Source organism: Ursus maritimus, unplaced genomic scaffold, assembly GCF_017311325.1.
Source record: "Ursus maritimus isolate PB19 unplaced genomic scaffold, ASM1731132v1 scaffold_2, whole genome shotgun sequence".
In the NCBI taxonomy this organism is placed as follows: Eukaryota; Metazoa; Chordata; class Mammalia; order Carnivora; family Ursidae; genus Ursus; species Ursus maritimus.
This window is the reverse complement of record NW_024424452.1, coordinates 23719404-23746656: the sequence shown is the minus strand read 5'-3', so window position 1 is coordinate 23746656 and position 27253 is coordinate 23719404. Positions and strand designations below refer to the sequence as shown.

General features: G+C 42.6%; 1 protein-coding gene across 1 annotated transcript in view; it reads left to right on the top strand.

Annotated features, from left to right (window-relative positions):
* Positions 1–3957: 3957 nt before the first annotated feature.
* Positions 3958–27253, top strand: part of LOC103668662 (acyl-coenzyme A synthetase ACSM2B, mitochondrial-like) — a 29469-nt gene continuing 6173 nt past the window's right edge. Inside the window, 13 exon segments of the mRNA XM_008696970.2 lie at positions 3958–5729; positions 10534–10744; positions 13362–13569; positions 14840–14983; positions 16749–16810; positions 16813–16904; positions 19002–19081; positions 19301–19424; positions 20630–20710; positions 21833–21934; positions 22857–22984; positions 23106–23205; positions 24303–24422. Coding sequence (XP_008695192.2) covers positions 5553–5729; positions 10534–10744; positions 13362–13569; positions 14840–14983; positions 16749–16810; positions 16813–16904; positions 19002–19081; positions 19301–19424; positions 20630–20710; positions 21833–21934; positions 22857–22984; positions 23106–23205; positions 24303–24422 — 1629 coding nt within the window. The 5' untranslated portion in view covers positions 3958–5552.

Here is a 27253-nt window from a genome sequence, read left to right as displayed (position 1 = left end):
GAGTATGGGCAGGGCGGCAGTGAAGGTCAGGTGGATCATTGCCTTGAAGTCAGTCATGCAGGGTCTTGCCACATCAGTGCAGTCCTTATTGTTGTTTGAGGGTGTAGTTTTGGTTAGGTCAGGGGGTGTTTTGCCCACAGGGTCTTTTGCTGAGTTAAAAGGTAATCTGGAAAGAAGAATTTAATAAGAAAGTACAGACTGAGGTCAAAGTGCAGGTGGTTGAAGTCCTCATAAGTAAAAATGTAATTTGAATGAGTTAATAAGAAAGCCCACTTTGATCTGTTTAAGTTAAACTGGCTCCTCTCTCCAGAAGCAACTGAGGTGACCCCAGTTTCTAGCTCTCCCTACCAGAGGTATCTAAACAGCTTTATGTGCTGAGTATTTGATGTGCACTATCAAGGTCAATTCTCACATGCCTAAATGGTCTCCTAGGACTATCCCCCATTTTCAAGTAAGAGGACTGAAATTCGGGGCAGGAGTAACAACTTCTTCAAGAGCACACAGCTCAGTAGCAGGGGAAGCCAAATCCAAATCCAGACAGACTTCAGGTTCTCAGTCCTTAACCATGAACTTCGATAGCTTCTATATAGCTGTACTGTATAGTCATGGTTAAAGAGGTTGTTCACCACTGGAGCTGAAGAACCAGAGTATTTGTACAGGGAAGAGGCGGTCACCGGTGCAGGAGAAAGCACAAATCCAGACTTCAGAAGAGAGCTGTAAGGCAGGGAGAGTAGCAGTGAACAGGAATGGATGGGATGGGGTAAAGTTGGTACTCCCTCCCCAGACTAGAGAAGTAAATGAGGCAGAGGTGAACAGCTTTGATGTCTCTAATGGGTGCCCAGGAAAGAATGCATCAGGAAGAATATCTGATCATTTGGGACTCCTCGTAGACCAGGAGAGAGCCTGTGGTTCCTAGGAGTCAACCAGGAGTTAAATCCTTATTTCTTGCCACCAGATTCCTTTGGAAAACATCATCTCCCTTTCCCAAGCAGATACAACTATTTCTTAAAGTCCTTTAACAGAGCCTTAGAGAGGGACAGCATCTCAGGTACCTAACTCTGCAGGATTTAGGTTTCTATATGCAGGGGTCCTGTTTTCCTCCCCTCTGTGGCAAAGTGATCAAGATAAAAGAAGTGACAGGACAGAAGGGAAAGTGTTGTCCAGCTGATTTCCTGTTCCTGGTGCTGTGAAACCCCATTGTAGGTAGGTAATGAGAGGGCACAGAACAGCAACACCAAGAGGTATTTAGGGCAGACCCTGGGGGGAACTTCCTGGAAGAGAATAAAGAGACTCATGACAATGTGATTCTGAGATATTTAGGAATATCAAATGTCTCCTGATGTGGGTCTCTGTTACTTTGTGCCCTCAGTGATTAGTCATTGCCAGGTACCTGGCACCCTAATCTTGTCCATTTCGAAGTCTCATGAGAGACCTCGGCATTTAGGGAGCCCCAATCCCTGCTGATCATGGGGGCCCTTCTAGCATATGAACCACTGATGTTCAACACCTCAAAGGACTAACTCTCTAAGAGTGGATTCTTGGGGTGCATAATGGCCAGAGTGAGAGCAGACAGGCAAGCTCTGTGGCATTGGGGCACTTTCTCCATCAGGGAGGTTACAAGTTCTGAGGTGACCTGTAATGTCAGACGTCTCTTATTCAGCTGCAATATTTTTTCTCTTAGGTGAGTGTTTCTGGAAAACATCCTGTCTCAGAGGCTGAGAGCCCTCTGCTTTCCAGCTCTTGTCTCCAGGTCTGAGGATCCACTGCCAGTCAGCAGCTTGGGCAGGTGAGAGCCATTCCACTGGGAGATTAGGGTTTTAGGCCTGGGTCTGGGATTTCCTTAAGGAAATATTGTTCCACTCTGGGCTTTGATCTTAACCCCTCGATGACCTGGGAAGGTCTTTGTTTTTCTGACTCTATGACCCAAACAGAACTGCAGAAGAGCTAATATTCATTGAGTTGGGCAAGACAATATAGGTGGAGTGGGGGTAATTTGCAGAGGCAGAGAATATTAGGTGCTAAGCTTTGGGCAAAGTATGTTTGACATGCATGAAAGACATCCAAGGGGAGAAGTAAAGCAGATTGGGATGCAACAGAGAGATCCAGGCTGGAGACACATGTGAGTGTCATCGGCAAGGCAGTTGGGGTCCAAGCTACCATACTGGGTGAGACCTTGTATGGAGTGAGTGTGGATAAAGGAGATGAGGCAGAATCATCAAAAGAGAAAGTGAAGAAAGGGTTGAGGAGGTGAAAGAAAGTACATCAAACCCCTGGGAGCTGTATTTCTCTCTTCCTGGTTGGAGCTAGAACTTGCTATCAGTCCTGGGCATAAATCTCCTCTTTGTCCCCTGGATTAAAAGAACTGTCCCTGCTGCCTGGAAAGGCTCTGGGGCTGTGCATTCCATAAATGCAGCAGGGAAGACAGTTAATGATTAGCTCTGCTCTCCATGAAGGCCACGGGAATTCTGCAGGTAACTTCTTGATTAGCTGCATTCTTTTCAAAAGAATGTTACACTCCCTAAATTAAAATTTTCAAAAGTGGTAGGGATTCAGGAGCTGTCTGGTCAGGAGGAGGGTGGACCAAGAGATCCCCAGAGAAACTTCCCAAAGAACTTGGCAGGTGAATACTATTGTCAGGAATTGTGGACTGATGGGTCACTAACTGATCTCTAGAAGTCAGGGCTATGGAGGAGACTAAAAATTTCCCGGGAAAAGTAACCTGCAATTTTTATTTTATTTTATTTTATTTTATTTTATTTTATTTTATTTTACTATTTTATTTTATTTTATTTATTTTTTCTATCCTTTTTATTTTACTATTTTATTTTATTTTATTTATTTTTTTAAATGTTTTTTATTATATTATGTTAGTCACCATACAGTACATCCCCGGTTTCCGATGTAAAGTTCAATGATTCGTTAGTTGCGTATAACACCCAGTACACCATGCAATAGTGCCTCCTTTCCCATCACCAGCCTATCCCATTCCCCCACCCCCCCTCCCTCTGAGGCCCTCAGTTTGTTTCTCATAGTCCATAGTCTCTCATGTTTCATTCCCCTTCTGATTACCCCCTTTCTTTATCCCTTTCTTCCCCTACCGATCTTCCTAGTTCTTATGTTCCATAGATGAGAGAAACCATATGATAATTGTCTTTCTCTGCTTGACTTATTTCACTTAGCATTATCTCCTCCAGTGCCGTCCATGTTGCAGCAAATGTTGAGAATTCGTTCTTTCTGATAGCTGAGTAATATTCCATTATATATGGACACAATCTTCTTAATCCAGTCATCTGTTGAAGGGCATCTGGCTCCTTTGATTTAGCTATTGTGGACAATGCTGCTCTGAACATTTGGGTGCATATGGCCCTTCTCTTCACCTATGTCTCTTTGGGGTAAATACCCAGTAGTGCAATGGCTGGGTCATAGGTTAGCTCAATTTTAACTTTTTAAGGGACCTCCACGCTGTTTTCCAGAGTGGCTGTACCAACTGCATTCCACCAACAATGTAGGAGGGATCCCCTTTCTCCACATCCTCTCCAGCAATTGTTGTTTCTTCCTTGTCAATTTTGCCATTCTAACTGGCATAAGGTGATATCTCAGTGTGGTTTTTGATTTGAGATTTCCCTGATGGCTAATGATTTTGAACATTTTTTCATGTGTCTGTTAGCCATTTGTATGTCTTCATTGGAAAAGTGTCTGTTCATATCTTCTGCCCATTTATTGATTTATTTGTTTCTCGTGTATTGAGTTTGAGAAGTTCTTTGTAGATCTTGGATACCAGTCTTTTATCTGTAGTGTCATTTGCAAATATCTTCTCCCATTCCGTGGGCTGCCTTAGTTTTTTTGACTGTTTCCTTGGCTGTGCAGAAGCTTTTTATCTTGATGAAGTCCCATAAGTTCATTTTATCTTTTGTTTCTCTTGCCTTTGGAGATGTGTCATGAAAAAGGTTGCTTTGGCTGATGTTGTAGAGGTTGCTGCCCATGTTTTCCTCTAGAATTTTGACGGATTCCTGTCTCACATCGAATCCCTAGGAACCTTGAAAGGGCCCGGTATTAGTGGGGAGGCAGCACTGGGCAAAGGAAAAGTGTCTTTAGCACAACAAAGGGAGGGACTGAGGTGGCTGGGAAAAGGGCAGTCAAAGGGGGTTGGATGGCAGTCAGGAAAGGAGGCCTGTCTGGGGAGGTGAGGCCAGAAAGATGAGCAAGAGCCAGGCATGGAAAGAGAGAGGGACCAGAATGTACAAAGGCAATAACTATTCGGGCCTTGGAGCATGGTAAGGATATCTACACTTGTTTGTGTAGAAAATAGGAGAGGAGACACAAGTATTCAGAGACCTTGAGCATTCTGGCTCCTGCTGCCTAGAAAAAAATCCAGCCATTGGCAGGACTCCTAGCTGGGTTCCTTGAATCAAAGGTGCTAGAGTTAAATTCTGCAATCCCCATCAAGGTACACATGTTGGAACTCAGAAACCAGCCTACACAGCCTTGGAACTACTTTCCCTGGGGCCAACACATAGATGAAAACAATAATTATAACAGCTATAATTTCTTAAGCAATTATAGGTATTAGACCCCATGTGCTAGGTGCATAGTATTCAAGATACCTCAGTTAATTAAGAATTTTGAATGTCATTGGTTTAGATAGCCACCTGAGAGACTGATGGATGATAGAGACTTGCTTATTTATGATTGTTAATAAGTAGGGTAAATAACAGATCCTTTATACTATTAGTAAAGTGCTTTATTGCTTTGAGGTATACCTGTAATGAATATTACACTCCCTAAATTAAAATTTTCTTTGCCTGGAAAAAGAGAGATATCTCAGTCAAGATTCCGTTGAAGGAAATAGATGCTGTTTATATTAGTCAGCATATACCATAGTAACAAAAATCCCAAATATCTCAGGAACTTATACCCATACATATCTTTTCTCATGGTCTGTGTGTTGGCTGTGGCTGTTAGGACTCAGCTCAGGTCTACATGCACTATCATCCGGGGACCCAGGCTGAAGGTATGGCACCTATCTGGGATATGCTGCTCTCATAATAGAAAGCAGAAATGCAAGAGTTCCTGACCAACTACACAATCTCATCCACTCACATCTCATTGACCAAAGCATATGCCGTGAACAAGCCAAAGTCAATGAGAGGTGTATACATCCTCTTCCCTAGATGCACTGGGCATGTCACATGAAAATCAATGCGGACACATAATCCTACTACAGGGAGGAGGCAATTGTTGGAAAAAACAATTTGATCTACCACACCATGGTATTTTAAACACCAAAGTATTTATTGCATGAAATTGGGCGTTTATAGAACTGTCAGAAGGGCTGGAGAAATAGGATTTAGACTGGCTGTTGTGCTTTAGCAAAATGGCACACCAGAGGGAAACAGAACTGAATGCTGAGTGCCAATTCACTCATAACCACCACAAATTCCTTTCTGGAAGAGCCCTGTAAGGTTGCAATGAATTTCCTTAAGCAGATGACCTACAGCAGTCTATACCAGAAAGACTTACCACTGTGACCTCTTTACTTCATAGGTCTGACCATGCACTGGCTGTGGAAACTTCAGCAGATTTGCATCCTATGGGGGACCCAGGTGTCTGGTCGCACTGTCCACCTTCATACCAAGCAACTGGCATCTCTGCAGTGGGGTCACCAGGAGGTCCCTGCCAAATTTAACTTTGCCAGTGATGTGATAGATCACTGGGCTGGCATGGAGAAGGTAATGGGATGGAAAAGGGGCACAAAGTTGAACAAAGTTCATTAATTCACCCACTCATCCATAAATATTCATTGAGCACTTATGTGTCAAGTGCTGTGATGAGCTATGAAGATGTCCATCTTCCATGAAGGCAGCATGGGTAGGAACAAGAGAGCATGGGCTTGGCAGAAAGGAGCCCCAGGGGGCTGGTGCCAGGTGGATCAATCTGGAATACTTCTCCACCCCGGCCCTGGCAGCCGACACAGTTTGGCTATATATACATGCTCTGTTGTGACCTCCCAGGGTAAAACAAGAAGAAGGGAGCTGTGGTCATAAAGAAAGTAGATTTGAGTTTAGTAAGAGAAAATCAGCACTGACCAAAGACTGAGTCAGTCTTCTCAGAAAATTATGTGTCCTTATCATTAGGGGTGTATAAGCAGGGTGGCCACTATCAGAGAAAGAAAGCAATGTGGAAATTTCTGTTTCCTTTCTTTCCCCGGACTTCTAGAATTCCACCCCATTCATTGCCAGTCCCATCATTGCCTTCACCTGAAGTTCTGTGCACCTTTCTAGAGCATAGATGAATTCCTGGCTAATATAGGGGAAGAGGTGGAGTATGGCTCTCAAAGGGAGTCATACCATGATGTTGGCCTGAGGTCCTGGCACCATGACATAACCTTGATGTGCAGATCACAAATCTGGGCCTCTAGGTGAAGATGGCCCATGGTGCAGGAACTCTTAAAAAATAATAATAATAAGGCACCTTGGTGGCTCAGTCAGTTAAGTGTTTGCCTTTGGCTCAGGTCATGATCCCAGGGCCCTGGGATCGAGCCCCACATCAGACTCCCTGCTTAGAGGGGAGCCTGTTTCTCCCTCTGCCCCTCCCCCCACTCATGTGGGCACTCACATGAGCTCTCTCGCTCTCTCTCTTTCAAATACATGAATAAAATCTTGAAAAATAATAAGTCAGCATTTTAAAATTGAAATTTTTCAGATAAAAATTTAGATTTCTGGCTTTTGTTTAAAAGTTATACCTCCTTAGAATAATGAGGGTCTTTACTACCATGACTCAGAATCCCGAATCCATAAAAGAAATGATTTAATAAATTAGCTACATAAAGATTAAAAAACCACTACAACACCATAAACAAAATAAAGAAACTAGTGACAACTGAGGGAAGATATTCAACTTCTATGACAGCATAAGAGTTAATATTCCCAACATAAAAAGAGTGCCTTGAAATAAAAAATAAAGAGACACAACCAAATATATAAGAGGGCAAGGTATATGAATGGACAGTTTACAAAAAAGTGAACTCAGGGGCTCCTGGCTGGTTCAGTTGGTAGAGCATGTGACTGTTGATCTTGAGGTTGTGAGTTCAAGCCCCATATTAGGCACAGAGATTACTTAAAAATAAAATCTTAAAGAAAAGTGAACTCAAACAGCCCTTAAATATGAGGAAAAAATGCTCAACCCCATTCATAATGAGGGTAATGTAAATTAAAACTTCACTGAAATAAATTTTTACCTACCAGTTCAGTTAAATATACGAGTTTGACAACATGCTCTGTTGACAGGACTATAAGGAAAATGACACTTTTACACATTACTGGTCATAAAAGTGCAAAATGGTACAACTCTAAGGAAATTTTAAATATCTAACACAATTAACTATTATATTTTCTCTGACTTTGTAGTACTGCTCTCAAACTATGTTATGGAACCCCTGAGAATACCTGAGACTCTTTCAGGGTAATCTGTGAAATCAAAACTATCTCAGAACAAAACTAAGACAAATTGGAATCCTTGTGCATCACCAGTGGATATGTAAAATGGTACAGCCTCTATGAAAAACAGTGTGGTAGCTCCTTAGAAAAATTTCAAATAAAATTACTATATAATCTAGCAATTTCACTCTTAGATATATACCCCAAAGAATCAAAAGCAGGATCTTGTTTAGGGAACTCAGTGACTCCATCAAACATAACAACTTTTGTATTATAGGAGTCCCAGAAGAGGAGAGAGAAAAGGGGGCAGGAAATTTAATTGAGGAAATAATAGTTGAAAACTTCCCTAATCTGGAGAAGGAAGCAGATATCCAAATCCAAGAGGCAAAGAGAACTCCCATCAAAATCAACAATAGCAGGCCAATACTAAGACATATTATAATTAAATTTGCAAAATATAGTGATAAAAAGTCCTAAAAGCAGCAAGACAAAAGAAGTCCCTAACTTACAAGGGAAAACCCATAAGCCTAGCTGCAGGTTTCCCAACAGAAACTTAGCAAACCAGAAGGGAGTGGCTTGATATAGTCAACGTGCTGAATGGACAAATCAGCAGCCAAGAATACTCTATCCAGCAAGGCTGTCATTCAGAATAGAAGGAGAGATAAAGAGTTTCCCAGACAAATGAAAACTAAAGGAGCTCATGACCACTAAGTCAGCTCTGCAAGAAATATTAAAGTGCAAAGGAGAGACCAAAAGTGACAAGACAAGAGAGGAACAGAGGAAATCTCCAGAAACAATGACAAAACAAGTAAGAAAATGTCACCGAATTCATTTCTATCAATAATTACCCTGAATGTAAATGGACTAAATGCTCCAATCAAAAGATATAAGGTGTCAGAATGGAAAAAAAAAAAAAAAAGCAAGACCCATCTGTATGCTGCCTATAAGAGACTCATTTTAGCCTTAAAGACACTGGCACATCGAAGGTGAGGGGATGGAGAACAATTTATCATGCTAATGGATGTCAAAAGAAAGCCAGAGGAGCCATACTTATATCAGACAAACTAGATTTTAAGCCAAAGACTATAGCAAAAGATGAAAAAGGGCACTATATCATAATAAAGGGGTCTATCCAACAAGATCTAACAGTTGTGATATTTATGCCCCCAACATGGGAGCACCCAAATATATAAATCAAATAATAACAAACATAAAGAAACTCAGTGGTAATAATACAATACTAGTAGGGAAATTTAACACCCCACTTACAGCAATGGACAGATTATGTAAGCAGAAAATCGACAAGGACACAATGGCTTTGAATGTCACACTAGACCAGATATATTCAGAACAGATATATTCAGAACATTTCATCCTAAAGCAGCAGAATACACAATCTTTTCAAGTGTGCATGGGACGTTCTCCAGAATTGATCACATACTAGGTCACAAGTCAGCCCTCAATAAGTACAAAAACATTGAGATCATACCTTGTCTATTTTCTGACCACAAAGCTATGAAACTTGAAGTCAACCCCAAGAAAAAATTTGGAAAGACCACAGATACATGGAAATTAAACAACATGCTACTAAACAATGAATGGGTCAACCAGGAAATCAAAGAAGAAATGAAAAAATACGGGGTGCCTGGGTGGTTTAGTCAGTTAAACATCTGCCTTTGGCTCAGGTCATAATCTTGGGGTCCTGGGATCGAGCCCAATATCGGGCTCCCTGCTCAGCAGGGAGTCCGCTTCTCCCTCTCTCTCTCATGCTCTCTCTCTCTTTCTATCTCTTTCAAATAAATAAAATCTTTAAAGAATTTTTTAAAAAGAAATAAAAAAATACATGGAAATTAATGAAAATGAAAAGCAGGGCCTTGAAGAGATATTTGTACACCCATGTTCATAGCAGGATTATTCATAATAGCCAAAAGGTAGGATCAGTGGATGAATAATAAACAGAATGTGGCACATCCATATAATGGAATATTGTTCAGCCTTTAAAAAAATGAAATTTCTGTCATATGTTACAATAAGGACGAACCTTGAAGATATTATGTTAAGTGAAATAAGCAGAAAAGCAAATGTTGTGTGTTTCCATTTATATGAGGTTCCTAGAGCAGTCAAATTCATAGAGACAGAAAGTAGAATGCTGGTTTTCAGGGGCTGGGAGGATGGTGAACTAGGGAGTTCTTGTTTAATGGGGACAGAGTTTCTGTCTAGAAAGATGAGAAAGTTCTGGTAATGGATGGTGGTGATGATTGCACAGTAATGCAAATGCACTTAATAGCACTGAACTGTACACTTAAAAATGGTTAAAATGGTAAATTTTATGGTATTTATATTTAACCATAATAAAAAAAGAAAACCGAAAATAAATGCATAGAGAGGGGAAAACAAGTAAATAAATCTAAAATAATATTTGCCTTTTTCTCTGTCATGCTCTGACAAGTATATAGTGGTATTTCCGGAGGCTCCATGGCAGGTGACACTGCAACAAAGTGATAGAAACAGATAACAGAATCCAGCTGTCTTCTGTTAAGGAAGGCTGTTAAAGAGATTTGCAAAAATGTAAAATGAAACCACTCTTTTTCTTTTCTTTTCTTTTTTCTTTTCTTTTTTCTTTTCTTTTCTTTTTCTTTTCTTTTCTTTTCTTTTTTAGAGAGTATACTTACCTCTATATTAAAACATAATATTTGTGGTAATGTATAATGGTTTGCTTCTGTTATTTGTAGAAGCACACATTTGTAAAATGTCTCGGTTTTAATTTCTAATATAGTAAATAGGGATAGATAGATGGGTAGTAAGGAGGGTACATATTGCATGGTGCACTGGGTGTTATATGCAACTAATGAATCATCGAACTTTACATCAAAAACTAGGGATGTACTGTATGGTGACTAACATAATATAATAAAAAATATTATTATAAAAAAATAGGGATAGATAGAACCCATATAAATAAAAGCTCTTTGGAGTGCAGAGGGGATCCTGAGATCAACAAGTCTGCTAAGCATTGACGTGACAATTCCAAGACAGGATTGATTCTACATGCGTGTGTGCCAGCCCACCCTGATCAGCAGATCTTCTCTTTCTTCAGACTGGTAAGCGACCTCTGGGCCCAGCCCTGTGGTGGGTGAACGGTGATGGTGATGAAATAGTGTGGAACTTCAGCCAACTGAGGGAATTCAGCCAGCAGGCAGCCAGTGTCCTTTCAGGGGCATGTGGCCTGCAGCCTGGCAGCCGTGTGGCGGTGGTGCTGCCCCGAGTGCCTGAGTGGTGGCTGGTGACCCTGGGCTGCATGCGAGCAGGTTGGTAATTGACCACCTGGCCTGGTCACTATCTCCTTTGTGAAGCTGATGGCAGAGAAATTCCACCACCCCTCCCAAAAGATGTCTCCTCTACATAGTATGCGGTCTCTCGTCATATGGAAATACCACCCTTCTTCCAGTTACTTAAGTAAAGTGTGCACCAAGCACTGTGCTAGAGCTGCTAATATAGAGTAGACAAAACATGGTCTGTACATTCATGGGGCTTAAAGATCTTTGGAGATAGATAGCCTTTAAACTATTAATTGCACACATCATTATTGAATCACAATTTTGATAAGTGGCATGAGAATTTTATAAGAACCCATTGAAAGAAAAAAAGTTGGCAGATGATGACCTAGAGACCATATCTGGTCCACAGCTTGTTTTTGTAAATAAAATTTTATTGGAACATAGCCATGCCCTGTTTACATATTGTCTGTAGCTGCTTTTGCACTATAATGGCACACTGGAGTAGTTAGGACAGAGAGCATCTGGCCCACAAGGCCTAACATCTACAGTTTGGCCCTCTGCAGAAAAATTTTGCCAACTCTGTGATAAAAGGAGACCTGAACTGACTAATCTGAGGGGGTCACTGAAGTCTAAGTGGAGTGATATTTGGACTGGGGTCTGAAGGATAAGTTGGGGTTCGGCCAGGAGAAGAAGCAGAGAGGGATGCCCCAAGCAGTAGGAAGAGCACAGAGAGGAAGGAAGCTTGCAAATTATGAGAAAACCTGAAAGGGTAACGGTGTGTTTAGAGGCAGCAAGGAGAAAGTAGTGGCAAGCGAGCCCGGAAAGATGGGCAGGACCCTGGGGGGCATGGTGAGGGTTCTGCATCCTTTTCCAGTGAGGAATGGGAAAGCATGGATGGATTGAGGGACATGATCATACTCTGTTCATAAAAGGTCACCCTGGATGGTACATAGAGATGGGATGAGAGAGGGCAAGAGTGGGTGTGGGAAACCCAGACAGGAAACAAGGAATGATGCTGGCTTCAACCTTAGATGGGGTGGTGGAGATGGAGGTAAGTGGGTGGATTTAAGAGGCAATTAGGAGGACTCAGAACACTATTTTTTGATGAATGACATATGATAGAGAAAGCCAGGGAGATGGAGAAGTCATAGAAACTCTGGCAACTGGGTGGATGCTTTGGTCTTTCACTGAAGAAAGGGAGAAGCAGGTATGGGGCTGTCAGGGTAAGATGGCAGGTTCAATTTGGTAACTGTTGAGCTGGGGTACCCATGTGATGTTCAAGAAGGGATGAGAAGTTCCAGTTACAATATAAATAAGTCCTGGGGATGTAATGTGCAGCATGGGGACTATAGTTAACAATAGTGTATTGTGTATCTGAAAGCCACTAAGAGAATACATCTAAAAGTTGTTACCACCAGAAAAAAAATTTGTAATTATGCATGGTGATAGATGTTAACTAAGCATGGTAATCATTTCATAATACATCCATATATCAAATAATTATGTGGTACACCTAAAATTAGTATCGTGTTATATATTTATTATATCTCAATCAAAAATATGTATGGGAAAGAGAAAAGAAGGGATGGAAAGTGAGATTGCATTGAAAGGCACAACGTCTGAGATGGAGACAGAAATTCAAGAGTCATCAACCTTTAGATTCGAGAGTTGAGAAGTGGAGAAGTGTAAGAAAGAGCCACAGAAAGGCCTGCACAACCTACCCTCATTCCCACCCCTACCCTTCCTGGCCTCCCTCATATGTAACAGGCATTCTCATCAGTAAGGAGGAAGATGTAAGTGTGGTCAAGATGTAGGAGTAATCAGAGGAAGTAGAAACAATCATAGGAACTTGAGGCCCCATGGAGAGAGTGAACAGGCCACAGAAGGAAGATGACACACTGAAAGATTATGGTCTAAAGGGAAGGAGAATTTAGTGGGGGACATGTGTCTGTTCTTCTGTGGGCCTGACTCAACATGGCCATTGTGGAGACACACTGGAGGTGGTTGACAGGTCTGTAGTGTGGATCCTGAAGTGTTAAGAGTGGGAAGAAAGTGAGCCGGGGTAAAAGCTGTTCATGAGGAGGAGCATGTGAAATAAGCTTTGTAGAGGGTGAAATATAAGTCTAGTTATTCATGAGAAGAATAAACAAAATTACATGAGTCTTATCAAGATAGAAGACAAAAACAAAACTAAGAGCACCCTTGCCCAAGAAAATTCTATGTTCCTGGTCTGGGAGAAGTAACCAGGCCCTCAAGCAGGACCTGTGTTGCAGGTTGGAGAATTCCAAGAGCCTTTCCTTTGTTTAATTACTGTATGAAAATCTTTGGATACAGGAAACTCCCATAGGGCATTGTGTGTGTGTGTGTGTGGAGGGGGGGTGTTAGACTGTCCATGGCATGATATCAGGCAACTAAGTTTCTCTCCTTAGTCCTGGTAGACCCCTTATAGTTCTAACACACCTAGGAAATTGGTGCTCAAAAATCACTGTCTGATCTTTGGTGCCTTGTTATTGAGAATCCCCATTGGTCATCCCTTCCTCAACCCCTCTTCACCCATTTGCTCCCCACTGGTTGTTTATATCAGGCTTCTCTAGGGAAGAAGATAACCCTCCCTCCCAGTTCTCTCTAAGACATTTGGCTTCTCTAGGCCTTGTCTTCATGCCCGGAACTATCCAAATGAAAGCCAAGGACATTATTTATAGGCTGCAGGTGTCTAAAGCCAGGGCCATCGTGGCTGGGGATGAAGTGGCCCAGGTAGTGGACACCGTGGCCTCTGACTGCCCCTCTCTGAAAACGTAGCTACTGGTATCTGAGAAAAGCCAGGATGGATGGCTGGACTTTAAGACACTACTACGGTGAGTATCTACATGTCTCAGCCTGTGTTTTTACCAAAAGTGGAAACTGAACAAAGCACTTATGTGCAGGTGCTTTATTTGGGAGCTCCCACGAGCAGAGCGTGGGACTGGGGAGTGTGAAGCAGGGATGAAGGAAAAGCTACTTTAAGAGTTTATTATCGAGTCACTGCATGGGATAAGTGGGCTTAATCTGCAGGGACATCACAGAATGCCTCTTAGGATTATCCACTGAAGGACCGGCAAGCTTTGAGCCATTAGCACCTGAGCTCCATTGGTGGAGGGTTGTACAGGGGGTGGGTATCATCTGCCCCATACTTCTGGGCTGCACATGCATGCATACAGAGCAGGCTCAGAGTCCCATGCCATTGTGACAACAGAGAAATCCTGGGGCAGAAAGTGAATCAGCCATAGTCCACACCAAAAGCACCACCAAGTGGATTGAAATGCCCAGAGCTGTTTACTGCAAACCTGGCAGGAATCAGGTGAGGCCAAGAGCATATGAGGTAAACACAGAGGAGGCTGATATACTGAATATCTTCTTCTCACCCTCTGTATCTCTAAGCTAGGCTTCTGAAGCAGAGGACTCTATGAGTCCTTCCAACAGTGTATGGCAAACTTGGCTGGAGGGATGCAATTCCCTGTCACATGTCTGGACTCCCTCCATTAGAGACACAAACCTTAGGAAACCCCTAGGGAGAACAAAAGCTTTTTCTAATGTCATAGTCTTAAAGATAACTGTCAGAGAAGGAGACGACATGCAACCAGCTTTGAGAGACTTGAAATTGAGACACTAGAGGAGATGTTCAAGAGAAGGAAGTCAAGGGAATAGAGGAGGTTGTATTGTGAAAACTGATACTAAACGAGCACCTACTATTAACCTGGTATCATGCGAGGGCTCCCAACAACAATCAGGTTAACATTTATTGAGTTTTGCCGAGCAAGTTGCTCATTTTCTTTGTGTTAGTTAATTTTCTCAGTAACTCTGTGAGATGGGTGTTACAGATGATTGATATTGATTTCACAAATACAGAATGTGAAACTCAGAGAAGTTAAATAGTCTGAAGTCACATAAAATGCCAAATCTGAGGGGTTTTTGAGCCCAAGTGTGACTGACTCAGAATCCCTTGATCTTAACCATTCATAAGCACCCCTTCTGAAGTACGTTGGCTGACTTGCCCTTGCCAGCATGGGGAAAGGTAGGAGGAGATGAGTCACCGGGACATCTAGTGTCCCAGAGAGATCTGAGAATGTGATAGTCTGTCTTTATCAGGGAAGCATCTACCACTCATTGCTGTGTGGAGACTGGAAGCCAAGAAGCAGCTGCCATCTACTTCACCAGTGGGACTAGTGGCCTTCCCAAGATGACGGAACATTCCCACTCAAGCCTGGGCATGAAGGCCAAGATGGATGCTGGGTAAGACAAACCCTTTCTTTCTACAGAGAAATACATGACCAGGGCTTGAGACTTTTCTGAGCTCAAATCCAATTCTATTTGAATAGGCTACCATCTAGTGCTTCTGAGAAAGACAGTTGGGAAGGGGGGCAAGAGAGAGCATGGCTTAGCAAGCTGGGTATCTAGTGACCATTGGTGGGACATTTTTGTTTCAGATAACTTGGGATCTCCATACCGTTTCAGTGCTTTGAGCTGTGTGTCTAATAGGATTAGCACAAGGTATATATGCATTTCCCCCTTCTAGTCCGATCTCTATCTTGTCCTTTGGAATGCTGGTAATTTGCTTTGATGTCACCCACACTCCAAGAGGGCATTTTGGTTGTCAGCATCAAATTATTTTTCAGATCTGTTGAGGTGGAAACTGTAATTGGATTACAGTTTACCCTTGAATAATACAAGGGTTAGGAGCACTAGCCCTTGTGCAGCTGAAATCCAGGGATAACTTTTGACTACCGCAGAACTTAACTACTAATAATGTACCGTTAACCAGAAGCCTTACTGATAATATAATCAATTAATGCCTATTTTGTATGTAATATGCATTATATACTGTCTTCTAACAATAAAGTATTCATGAAAAAAGAGTATTTTATTAAGAAAATCATAAGGTAGAGAAAATACATTTATAGTACTGTACTGTATCGAAAAAAAATTGCATATAAGTGGACCCATGCAGTTCAACCCCATGTTGTTCAAGGGTCAACTGTAATGAAATGAACTGAGATCTCAGAACTTCTGGATCTCAGATCCTATAATTCAGAATTTTCTTTCACTGTGTATCAACCTCATAAATGCAATCAGAAAATACTGTGCCAAGGTTGTCATGCAATAATAATAAGAGATATTCAGGGTCTTTTTTAACCCCAGGATATCCTGCTTATTATGTTAAGTCTATTAGAACTGGAAAAATATTTTAATGCAAAAAATCTAAAAAACTTAAATGCCCCATCTATGAGTCTGTAGTACCAGAAAATTAAATTATTTCATAGAAATTATTTAATAGAAGAACTGTAGTAAAAATGCACTTTCTAAAAGATGGAGTAATAAATCACTTAAATGTAAGTAAGATATTAAATTTCCACCCATCACCCCAAAATTTGGTCCCGATAGGCTATGACCCAATTTCCCTACAGAGCTGAAAATATTAATCATCTTCAGTAAGAGACACATACTATGATGATTCCCAGCCACAAGGAAGTTCTTTGTGTCTAGCCTAAATCATTTTTCCTGTAACACAGGCTTCTGGTCTGAAGAGAGAAAGGAGACACATTTCACCCTGTACAGGACCTTCAACTGTGCATAGGCAGTTAATGATTCTTCAAGAAAAGAGAACCAAAGGTCTATCTGACCAAACTTGAACCTAGCAAGGCCACTTTTTAGAATATTCACTTAGATGTCTTTTGTTAGTAAACATTTTCTGGGTGGTTACCTCATGCCAAAAACTGTACTAAGTTCTGAGAATAAAATGAGAATGAGACCCAATTATCTGTTAGGTCATGTAAGCTGGGGTCACACCTTCTGAATATTCACTCCTTCTTGAAATAAGACATGTGGATAGAACAACTCTCCTTCCCCCTGCCTGCTTATACGTACGTACAGTGCTGCAAACACACACACACATACTTATGCACACACCCACCCCTACCCCCCACACACACTCATGCTCCATCCACCCCAGCATGCACTCATCTACTTGTATGTACACGTATTTCTTCTATATTCTCAGCCTATGGATAGACCTGCAAGCCTCTGACATAATGTGGACCATATCAGACACAGCTTGGATACTGAAATCTTGGCTTCGTTTCTGGAACCTTGGACAGCAGGAGCATGCACATTTATCCATCTTTTGTGAAAGTTTGACCCAGTAGTCATTCTAAAGGTAAGACAGGACTCAGTTTGCACCAGGTCAGAGGTGGCTCAAGGTTTGCACGCTCCAGTTTATTGCAGTTTCTTTCAATTCAGCAAATGTTTACTAACTCTTGCCACATGCATGGATAGTATTAGGTAAGCAAGATGGAAGTGGTCCTTGCCATCATTGAGCTCCTGGTCTAGGAAAGGAGAGAGACCCACATAGAGATAAAAGGAATATATTCAGGGGGCAGTTAACATTGGCCATTCGTTCACTCAAAACATATTTAATGGGCTCTTGGTTTGGTGTCGAGTATCAGACTTTTTCCTGTGGAACTTAATGGGATAGCCATTAAATAAAATCTACATATTACATGACCCTGGAGCAACAAAGCAATGGAAATGGGTTTATTTTGCTTGCAAAGGCACACCTTATGTTGGATTCTACAACAAAGATGGGGAGTTGGGCCATCGATGTCTTGGGGCCTCCAGGTCTCTGAAGCTGTTGATGGCAAACCGAGGCATGGATGGCATACTTAAAGGTCAAAAAGTCAGACATGGTCTGGATTCTCTCAAGAGATTCTGTTTTAAACAAATTTAAACAGAGTAACTCCTTCCTTCCGAAAAGGATTTGAAGTGGCTTTTATTAAGTGTCACAATTGGAAAACAGCAACATGAAAACAGATGTAAAATTGTAAAGCAAATTAGAAAAATACAGGGTGGAGATGTCTGTGGGTTGAGGGGGTGGAATTAAGGAGAGTAAGGGGAAGTATAGCAAATAAGTAGCTGATTGCATTTTGAGCTTCCTGTAAGGCAAAGCAATAAGGGAAATGTGAATATTTTTATCACTTGTACCAGTTCATCAAGAACAGTCAGAGGGATGCCTGGGTGGCTCAGTCAGTTAAACGTCTGCCTTCAGCTCAGGTCATGATCTCAGGGTCCCCGGATCGAGTATGGCATTGGGCTCTTTGCTCATCTGGGAGCCTGCTTCTCCCTCTGCCTACACTCCCTCTTCCTGCGCTCCCCCTGCTTGTGCTCACGTGCACACACGCTTTCTCTCTCTGACAAATAAAATCTTTTTTTTTTCTTAAAAAGAACACTTGGAGGAAATAATCGTGTGATGTGCTAATGTTAATCATTTTTTCTAGACATTTTTGCCTGAATCACTCTTTGTAATAAATTATGCACAGAGCAAAACATGGGACGGAGGTGGTGTTGCATCACAGTTAAAAGTACAGGCCAGAAATGCTGGCTCCACTCCCTGCTGATTCTATGGGCAAATTACTTAACCCTCTGACTCAACAGTTTTCCGTTCTTAAAATGTGGGTGATAGTACACACTCCATGAGGTTATCGTGAGAATTCGACGAGTTAGCACAGGGCTGGCAAGTATTCAGTATTAGCTATTTTTAATAACACTTCTACTGAATTGTTTAGAGGCACTTCTGACTTTTTAAAATTGATTTGAGACAGAGTGCGTGTGCATGTGAGCAGGGGAAGGAGCAAAGGGAGAGGAAGAGAGAGAATCCTGAAGCAGACGCCCTGCTGAGTGTGGAGCCCAACAAGCGGCTGGATCTGAGGACCCTGAGATCATGACCCTAGCCAGAGCCAAGACCAAGAGTTGGCTGCTTAACTGACTGAGCCACCCGGGTGCCCTGGTGCTTTTAGCTTTTCAAAGCACTTTTCTACCTGAATTATGTCCCCAAAAGAGCTTTAGGAAAATAGGGCTGGAATTAATCTGTTAACAGAACTAGTCCTGGAAGGTTAAGTGACTTAACCAAGACCACACGTCCAATTTGCAACAGTGACTGACCTCCTTCCCTTGGTGACTGGGGGTCTACATAATTCTGTAGGTGTGTTAATGGGGTTGAGTCATTAAAGAGGCAGGAACAGTGAGCCAGGATTTGACAAAAATGTTCCAAATTAGTCCTGGGTCCTTTCTCTGTAATGATAGGTGGTTATTTCTCTATTATTTTTGGCTTGAGAATTTGGCCTGAAATAGACAGAATAAAGAAGGTCTGATTTAAATCCAGAGCCCAACTCCAGGGCCCATGCTTGCAACCACTGTGCATGCTGGTAAGTTCGGCACCTAACCTGGTGGTTAGTGTCAGCTGGCTCTCTCCCTCCAGGTGCTGTCCAGCAACCCAATCAACAGCCTGGTAGGAGCACCCATCATTTACCGGATCTTGGTACAACAGGATCTTTCTAGGTGATGGGGCTTTGGGGGTTGGAATGAGCCTCCAGGTTTATTGGTCCATCTTCCTGCCTCCACCACATACACATATGCTTATCTCTCTGACCCGTTAAGCATGGGTTACCCCATGAAGCCTACCTCATCATTAAAATACCTGGAAACCTCTTTAGGCCTGGACAGAGTTTGGTTCCAGGGAGCCTCAGGGGGAACATTTACCTCCCTTCTCTTCTTCAGTTACAAGTTCCCACATCTACAGAACTGCTTCAGTGGAGGAGAGACCCTCCTTCCAGACACTTTGGTGAAGTGGAGGGCCCAGACAGGACTGGACATCCGAGAATTCTATGGCCAGACAGAAACGGTACTTGTTGCTAGGGGAACCGTGGGCTAGTGAACATGGTGGGCTTCAAAAGGCTCTCTGATAATAAAAATACGAGCTACCACTTATCATGCACTTATTCGGTAAATATTTATTGAGCACCTACTGTGGAATAGTTATTGACAATTGAACAAAAACAAAGTAGCCAAAGCTTCTACTCTCCTGGACATTACACTCTAGTGGGAGTGGGGGGCTGAGACATAAACTAATAGATATATGACATGGCAGACAGTGAGACATTCTATAGAGGAAAGAGGTGAGAGGGGGTGGGTGACGTGGGATGAGGGACTGGTATTTCTGTTATGGTTTTCAGGGAAGTCCTCTGTAATGGGGTAACATTTTAGCAGAGACCTAAACTTATCAAGCATGTCAGACTCTGTCCTAAACTGCTCAGACTAAAGTGAGGAATGGGGAGAAGAACCCACTAAGACCCCCACCTTACCCGCTGAGATGTCTTCTTGGAACTCTTGGGGCCCCTTGAGCACAAGGTGAATTCACATTATTCTATACTCTGCTGCTTTATCAAAACAACCTGAGAAATAGTTTCCCCAGCAACTTTTCCAGTGCCTCTTACCTGTGACCCTCAGTACCTCTGGCCTCCTCCTCTCCACTCTTTTATCCTACACCCCTCTATGGTTAATGGGTGCCCCTGGCAGGATTCCTGAGAGAGCTTATGGATGAGAGCACTGTGATGTGAAAGAGCTTTGCAAATATGGGTGAGGACAGTGGATGTGTGGCAAGGGCTTCTAACCTTTCAGAAGAATCCATATTTAGGGAATGTTCCTTTAAATACCAGCATCTCTGTTAAGATTCATTTTAGGATTCATGCAGAGCTAGCCCTCCTATGGGAGATAATTTAATCCTATATTGTTTTAAAGGACTTTTGTGGCCCACGGTCCCTTATTAAAGTATAGCTCCTTCTAAAGAGATTAAAATGTGGCTGTCAGTTCCTTTTCCCTGTGGGGGGGGGGGGTCAGTTAGATTGCTTTCCAAACAATTTAGTGCAACCCCCAGGATGGAGGTTCCAGTAAAGGGGAGGGAGCCAGGAGCAGGGGACTGAGGGATCTACCAACGAAAAGGCAACTTCAAGACTGTGTTAGGATCTGCTCTGCTAAATCTTTTTTTGCTTTTTTTCTGTGACCATATGACTCCTGAGGTTTGCCAATCTGTCTAACAATCTTCTGCAGGGACTCACTTGCAGAGTTTCCAAGACCATGAAAATCAAACCTGGTTACCTGGGAACTGCTATTCCCCATTATGGTGTGCAGGTTTGTTAGGGGCTCTAAGGAGGGAGGGAAAAATAGGGAATGCACTAATTTTTCAGTAATTTATTTATTACATTGTTCACTAAGGAAAAATAATTGAAATTAAAGATATTTAAATGATATTTAAAAAGGAAGGATAAGGATGAAAAGAAGGGAGAGAGGGAAGGAAGACAAAAGAAAGTTAATCATATTTTTATCATCCAGAGAAAACCACTTTGAATAGCCAGCAAATTAAGTAGCCAGCCATTTCTATAAATATATACATTTTTTTAAAAATAAGGGTGAATCTTGACATATCATTTTGTAACTTACTTTTATCTTGAACAATCTTGGGTGACCATCTTTCCAGGTCAAATAATACCTACCAACAACATGAATTTTAATGACTACATAGCAGTAAATCATATGGCTCCAGTACTCTTTATGCCTTTTGCTGGATGATTTCCAAAATTTTCATAGTTAAAACAACAAGCAAGATGTCTTAGCTAAAATTTTGCTCTTTTCCCTTATTTCTTTGGGCTAAATTCCAAGAAATATAATTTGTACCTATGGTTATGTGCATAGGTATATTTATCTGAAGTGTAACAACTTAGACTCTATTCAGTGTTATTTGTAATTGCCTCCTTCTCCATCCCCCTGACTTTGATAATCATTTTTTAATACTTTTTAAAAATATCTTTCTTCATTCTCATACAATTCTGTGACATAAGCTTAGTTATCATCCCGGTTAGACCAATGAAGGCACTGAAACGTAGAGCTCAGGCAGCTCAAAGTCAACTAGTAAGGTAGCAGAGGCATAATTTGAGTTTTGATCTGTCTGATACCCAAGTTCATAGCCCTCAAAGATAATGGGAGGCTATTGTATTTACTGAGCTCTTACAGACAAAAGATTCTTCCCAAGCTCATCTGGTCCAATCTCCATAGGGGGCTTTACCTCAACCATCCCAGGCAGATGGATTAGAGGTTGAGGTGTAAAATTCTTTGCTCCCCCTGGTTTTTGGTTCTTGTTTTTGGTCACCGCTGGAGCAAGAGGGTCTTCCATCAGACCAGCTCAGCTCTTCCGCGCTGCCCCTCCAGCCCCCTCCTGTTATGCAGCATCTACTTCCTATCTGCTTTCTCCTTCAGGTCTTGGACGACAAGGGCAAGGTCTTGCCCCCTGGTACGGAGGGAGATGTGGGCATCAGGGTAAAGCCCATCAGGCCTATAGGCATCTTCTCTGGCTATGTGGTAAGGCACCCACTCCTCCCCTCTGTTCCCTATAGGGATAGTGGACTCTGAGAGGGATGGTGGGGGGCAAAGTTATGTACCTCCCAAGAGGTAAACCATGACAGGACATGGGACAAGTGGTGTCCAGTGTCCAAGAATGGGCACTTTGCAGAGAGAAAAAACTGGGTATTCACCCCTGCCATCTTTAACCTACCCCTAAGATTCCTTTTGAAGAATTATCTTTCTCCCGTTACCCTTTTCTACCCCCCCCCAAAACTGTTTCATGCCAAAAAAGTTTATTGCCCCCAAACTACATACAACAGTACTCTCCCAGGGGCAGCCCTGCCCCTCTCCAAGTATCTCTCCCCTGCTCTAGGCCATTGAGCTCCTTTAGAGCTATGCTAGACATGACATTGAGACTTCACCATATAGTTGAAATCATCCCTATCTTTACACCTTGGAACATTAGAAATAGATGATCCTTAAGTCCAATGGCCTTGCTGTACAGGTGAGGATGGATGGTGAAGTCAGAGATTATAAAAGTCAGCCAAGAGCACTACTATTGAAAAAATGGACAGGGAAGACCTCAAACACACACTTTCTGATACCAAGATGATGAAATAATCACTTAAATAATAAATGAAATACCAATAGTTGCTGTCATTTATTGTGTGCTTACTACAAGATAGTGTCCTAGAGCATAGGTGAATAAATGCATCAGTATTATCCATCAGACTGGACCCTGGGGAGTAGGTGAGAGACACTGGGTACAATAATTGAAGTAAAGGGGAAAGTTCCTGGTCCACCTGAGGGCTGAGGTTGATGGGTCCAGAGCAAGGTCATCATGTGTAGTTGTTCAATCTACAAATCTGTTCATGCCAGCCCTGGGGCAGAGGATTTCGGCTATGCAGTTACAGTGACTATGACTTGCTGTGGTCACTAGGACAATCCTGAGAAGACAGCAGCCAACATTCGAGGGGATTTTTGGATCCTTGGAGATCGGGCAGTCAAGGATCAAGATGGCTATTTCCAGTACCTGGGGCGGGCAGATGACATCATTAACTCCAGCGGGTGAGCTTGGTTTCTGGGCTGGAAAGGGTAACCTGAATCTTTATTCTGGCTGGTTCTGAACTTCTGGGCTGGCCTAGAGGTTGCATATCTAGTGTTCTCTGAAAGACAGGCTCTTCTACAGGTACCGGATTGGGCCCTCAGAGGTGGAGAATGCACTGATGGAGCATCCTGCTGTGGTTGAGACAGCTGTAATCAGCAGCCCGGACCCTGTCCGAGGAGAGGTGACATGGGAGCAGCAGCCTGGTGTTGCAAGGGTGGGAGGTGGGGTGTGCCGATTTTGAAGACAAGGACACATTGCATGGTGGTAAAGATCATGGAATCTAGGGGCTGAAAGCCCTGCCACTTACCAGTGGTGTGACCTTGGGCAAGTTACTCAGCTTCTTTGGGCCTCAGTTTCCCATCTGTAAGATGAGGTGTTATTGTGAGAATTGAACGTGTTAATGTTTGTGAAGTGCTTTTAACAAGGCCTGGCACATATAAGGTCTATTATTATGAGGCCACAGGGATTCCATTCTGCTGGTTGGCATTTGAATCAGAATTTGATTCCTAACCAGAACAGAGGAGTGATTTGAGCCAAGAGATAGAGCCCCTGAGCCATGGGCTTTACAATGAAAATATAAGGAAAAAGAAAGACCCCTTTCATGCTAGGGTTATAGAAACAGGCCCAGATGGAGTCTAACAGAGCTTGGTATATGTGTAGAGAAAGGTAAGGTACAGAGGTGTGGGTCAATGTCCAAGTACCTTTCGACAGGGTACAAGTTGAATAACATCATATCTCTGGCAGGTATGGGCCATATTAGCCATGGAAATCACAGGAGCCACTAGGCAAGGGAGGCCCAAAGGGGATCCCCTACTGAAAATCCCTCTGTGCCGAGCACTGAGCTAATGCTTACTATGTGTGATTTCATTTTATTTAGCATGAATTAAGTATGACAATTGGATCACCATTTTATAGATGTACAAACTACTTTGGAGTGGTTAAACAAATCATTTAGATTTATGATCCCAGTCTTTATTTTTTGCTCTTCTCTTATAGGGAGTTTCTCCCTATCACTCTCTATTATTCCTGGGATATGGGGTGAGGGTAGTTTCAATTTACAGTCCTACCTGCCCATCCAATAAGCCACTTGAGAGAGAGCTGCGACCTTAGCCATTGTTATCCCTATTTTCTCCCTTTCTCTTGCCCAGATATCTGGAGGCACAGCTGAGGGGATATAAAGGGGGTAGCTGTGTTGGAAGCTTTAACCCTGTTTCCGCATTATTTCAGGAAATGACAACACATTGTTTCCTTCTCTCTTGGCCCTCATTTTTGCTGCAGGTGGTGAAGGCATTTGTGGTCCTGGCCCCACAGTTTCTGTCCCATGACCCAGACCAGCTCACCAAGGAGCTGCAGCAGCACATGAAGTCAGTAACAGCCCCGTATAAGCACCCAAGGAAGGTGAGGCCTCTGAGCTTCCTTGCTCCCCCAACCTGAGGAAGGAGAGGTGATTCTCTTCTTGTATTTCTCTTCTTCTGGCTCTGGATGAGGCCTATAATTCCAAAGTTCTGCCTGATTATGACCAAGAAAGCCCCAAAAGACCATGCAGTCACTGTCTGGAGTCTTGAAAATTTATCTCAGCCTGTAGCTTGCTTCGAACTGAAAGTTGGGTGCTCCTATGGGAATAAGTTCTGGTCAATACCGAACCAAATTCCTACTCTCTGCACTGGGGTCTCGCTGTTTATTCAGGATTCTTTTGCTTGTCAGCAACAGAAATCTAACATGAACTTTATTGCTCACACAATTGAAAAGTCCAGAGATGGGGGCAGCTTTAGTTGTGGCTGGTAACAGGCATTCAACTGATGTAGTCAGGGATGCTTCTTTCAGCCCTTGACTCTCTTTCTGTATTGGCTTCATTTCTTAAAATGTTCCCCCTTCGTAATGGTCAGCAGCTCCAAACACAGGTTTTTAGCAATTCAACAAATCACAGTAATAAAAGAGCACCTTTCCCCCCAAAGGCACCATCAAAAGTCTTCAGGTTGATTCTCATTGGACCAGTTTAGGTGATGGACCCATCATTAAATAATCCCTAGAACCAGGGTGATGGAACACTCTGATTGGCCAGTTCTGGGTCATGTGATCACCGCTGAAGCAAATGCAGGAAAGATGGAGTGAAGACTGCCCTACACCTATGATATGGCCTGAGGGAGAGAGGGGTGGCTTCCCACAGGAAAGTGGAAGTGCTCTTACCAGAAAAGGCAAAGAGCATAGAATCCACTATACCTGTTTTCATTCTGGGGCGGGGATCTAAGACATGCAGGTTGACACTGAAGTGGGACCCAGGTTTTGGAGGTGGGTACAAGATAGGAGCTTGCCCCAGGGAGAAGGAAAAAAAATATATTTTTGAGTCTCAGGTAGAGATGAGAGCAACTATGTTAAGCCTAAAGCTACTGAGCTGTGTACAGAACCCAGAAGCTCACTGATGCTTTGTCAGCACAGGCTAATGGTCATAGATGGATTTTCTGAGAAGCAGACTCTGGGAAGGAGATTAACATACAAGAGGTTTATTAGGGAGTGCTTTGGGATCAACAGCTGGGGAAAGAAAAGGAAGGAAAGGGAAGGGGAGGGAAGTGTAGGGGACAGGATTGGGCAGAAGGTGAAGGTGCCCTGTGATGTAGTCTCACTGGGGGACCTCAGCCAACCCCATGGGGACTTCTGCTGCTAGGACAACCTTTCAGAGTTTCCTGAGCTACAGGCAAGGTTGGTAGGGTGCTCTGTAGCCCCATGTAGGTCAGGCTTGGATGCAGGCTGTGCTAGGATGGGGATGCGGCCCTGGGAGAGTCAGCTCTCCTTGACTGTAGCTGTCCCCAGGGAGGTCTAGCAGTGAGGGGTGGGAGGGTTAAATCATTCTTAGAGGGGAATCTGAGCAGCACATCAAAGAGTCCACCACACTGGCTTTCAGCCTCAAACTCATAGTGAGGCAGTCAGTATAGCACAGTCTCTGGAATTAGATAGTTGTATACCAATTCATCTCCATCACTTACTTAACAATTTCTCTGTGCCTCAGTTTCCTTATCTGTGAAATGGGGAAAATGGTGTTATCCCTTTCCAGGTTGTTAATAAGAGCTAATATTTGTAAGACATAAGGTACTCAGAAGGCTAGCATATAATAAGCATTTAATAAGTATTTTTGTTTGTTTAATTTTTAATTTTTATTTTTTTTTTTGATGTAAAGTTCGATGATTCATTAGTTGCGTATAACACCCAGTGCACCATGCAATACGTGCCCTCCTTACTACCCATCACCAGTCTATCCCATTCCCCCACACCCTCCCCTCTGAAGCTCTCAGTTTGTTTCTCGGAGTCCGTAGTCTCTCATGCTTCATTCCCCCTTCTGATTACCCCCCCTTCTTTATCCCTTTCTTCTCCTACCGATCTTCCTAGTTCTTATGTTCCATAGATGAGAGAAACCATATGATAATTGTCTTTCTCTGCTTGACTTATTTCACTTAGCATTATCTCCTCCAGTGCCGTCCATGTTGCAGCAAATGTTGAGAACTCGTTCTATCTGATAGCTGAGTAATATTCCATTGTATATATGGACCACATCTTCTTAATCAGTCATCTGTTGAAGGACATCTCGGCTCCTTCCACGATTTAGCTATTGTGGACAATGCTGCTCTGAACATTGGGGTGCATATGGCCCTTCCCTTCACTGCGTCTGTATCTTTGGGGTAAATACCCAGTAGTGCAATTGCTGGATCATAGGGTAGCTCAATTTTTAACTTATTAAGGGGCCTCCACACTGTTTTCCAAAGTGGCTGTACCGACTTGCATTCCCACCAACAATGTAGGAGGGATCCCCTTTCTCCACATCCTCTCCAACATTTGTTGTTTCCTGCCTTGTCAATTTTTGCCATTCTAACTGGCATAAGGTGGTATCTCAAGGTGGTTTTGATTTGAATTTCCCTGATGGCTAATGATTTTGAACATTTTTTCATGTCTCTGTTAGCCATTTGTATGTCTTCATTGGAAAAGTGTCTGTTCATATCTTCTGCCATTTTATGATTTGTTTATTTGTTTCTTGTGTATTGAGTTTGAGAAGTTCTTTGTAGATCTTGGATACCAGTCTTTTATCTGTAGTATCATTTGTAAATATATTCTCCCATTCCGTGGGCTGCCTCTTAGTTTTTTTGACTGTTTCCTTGGCTGTGCAGAAGCTTTTTATCTTGATGAAGTCCCACAAGTTCAATTTACCTTTTGTTTCACTTGCCTTTGGAGATGTGTCATGA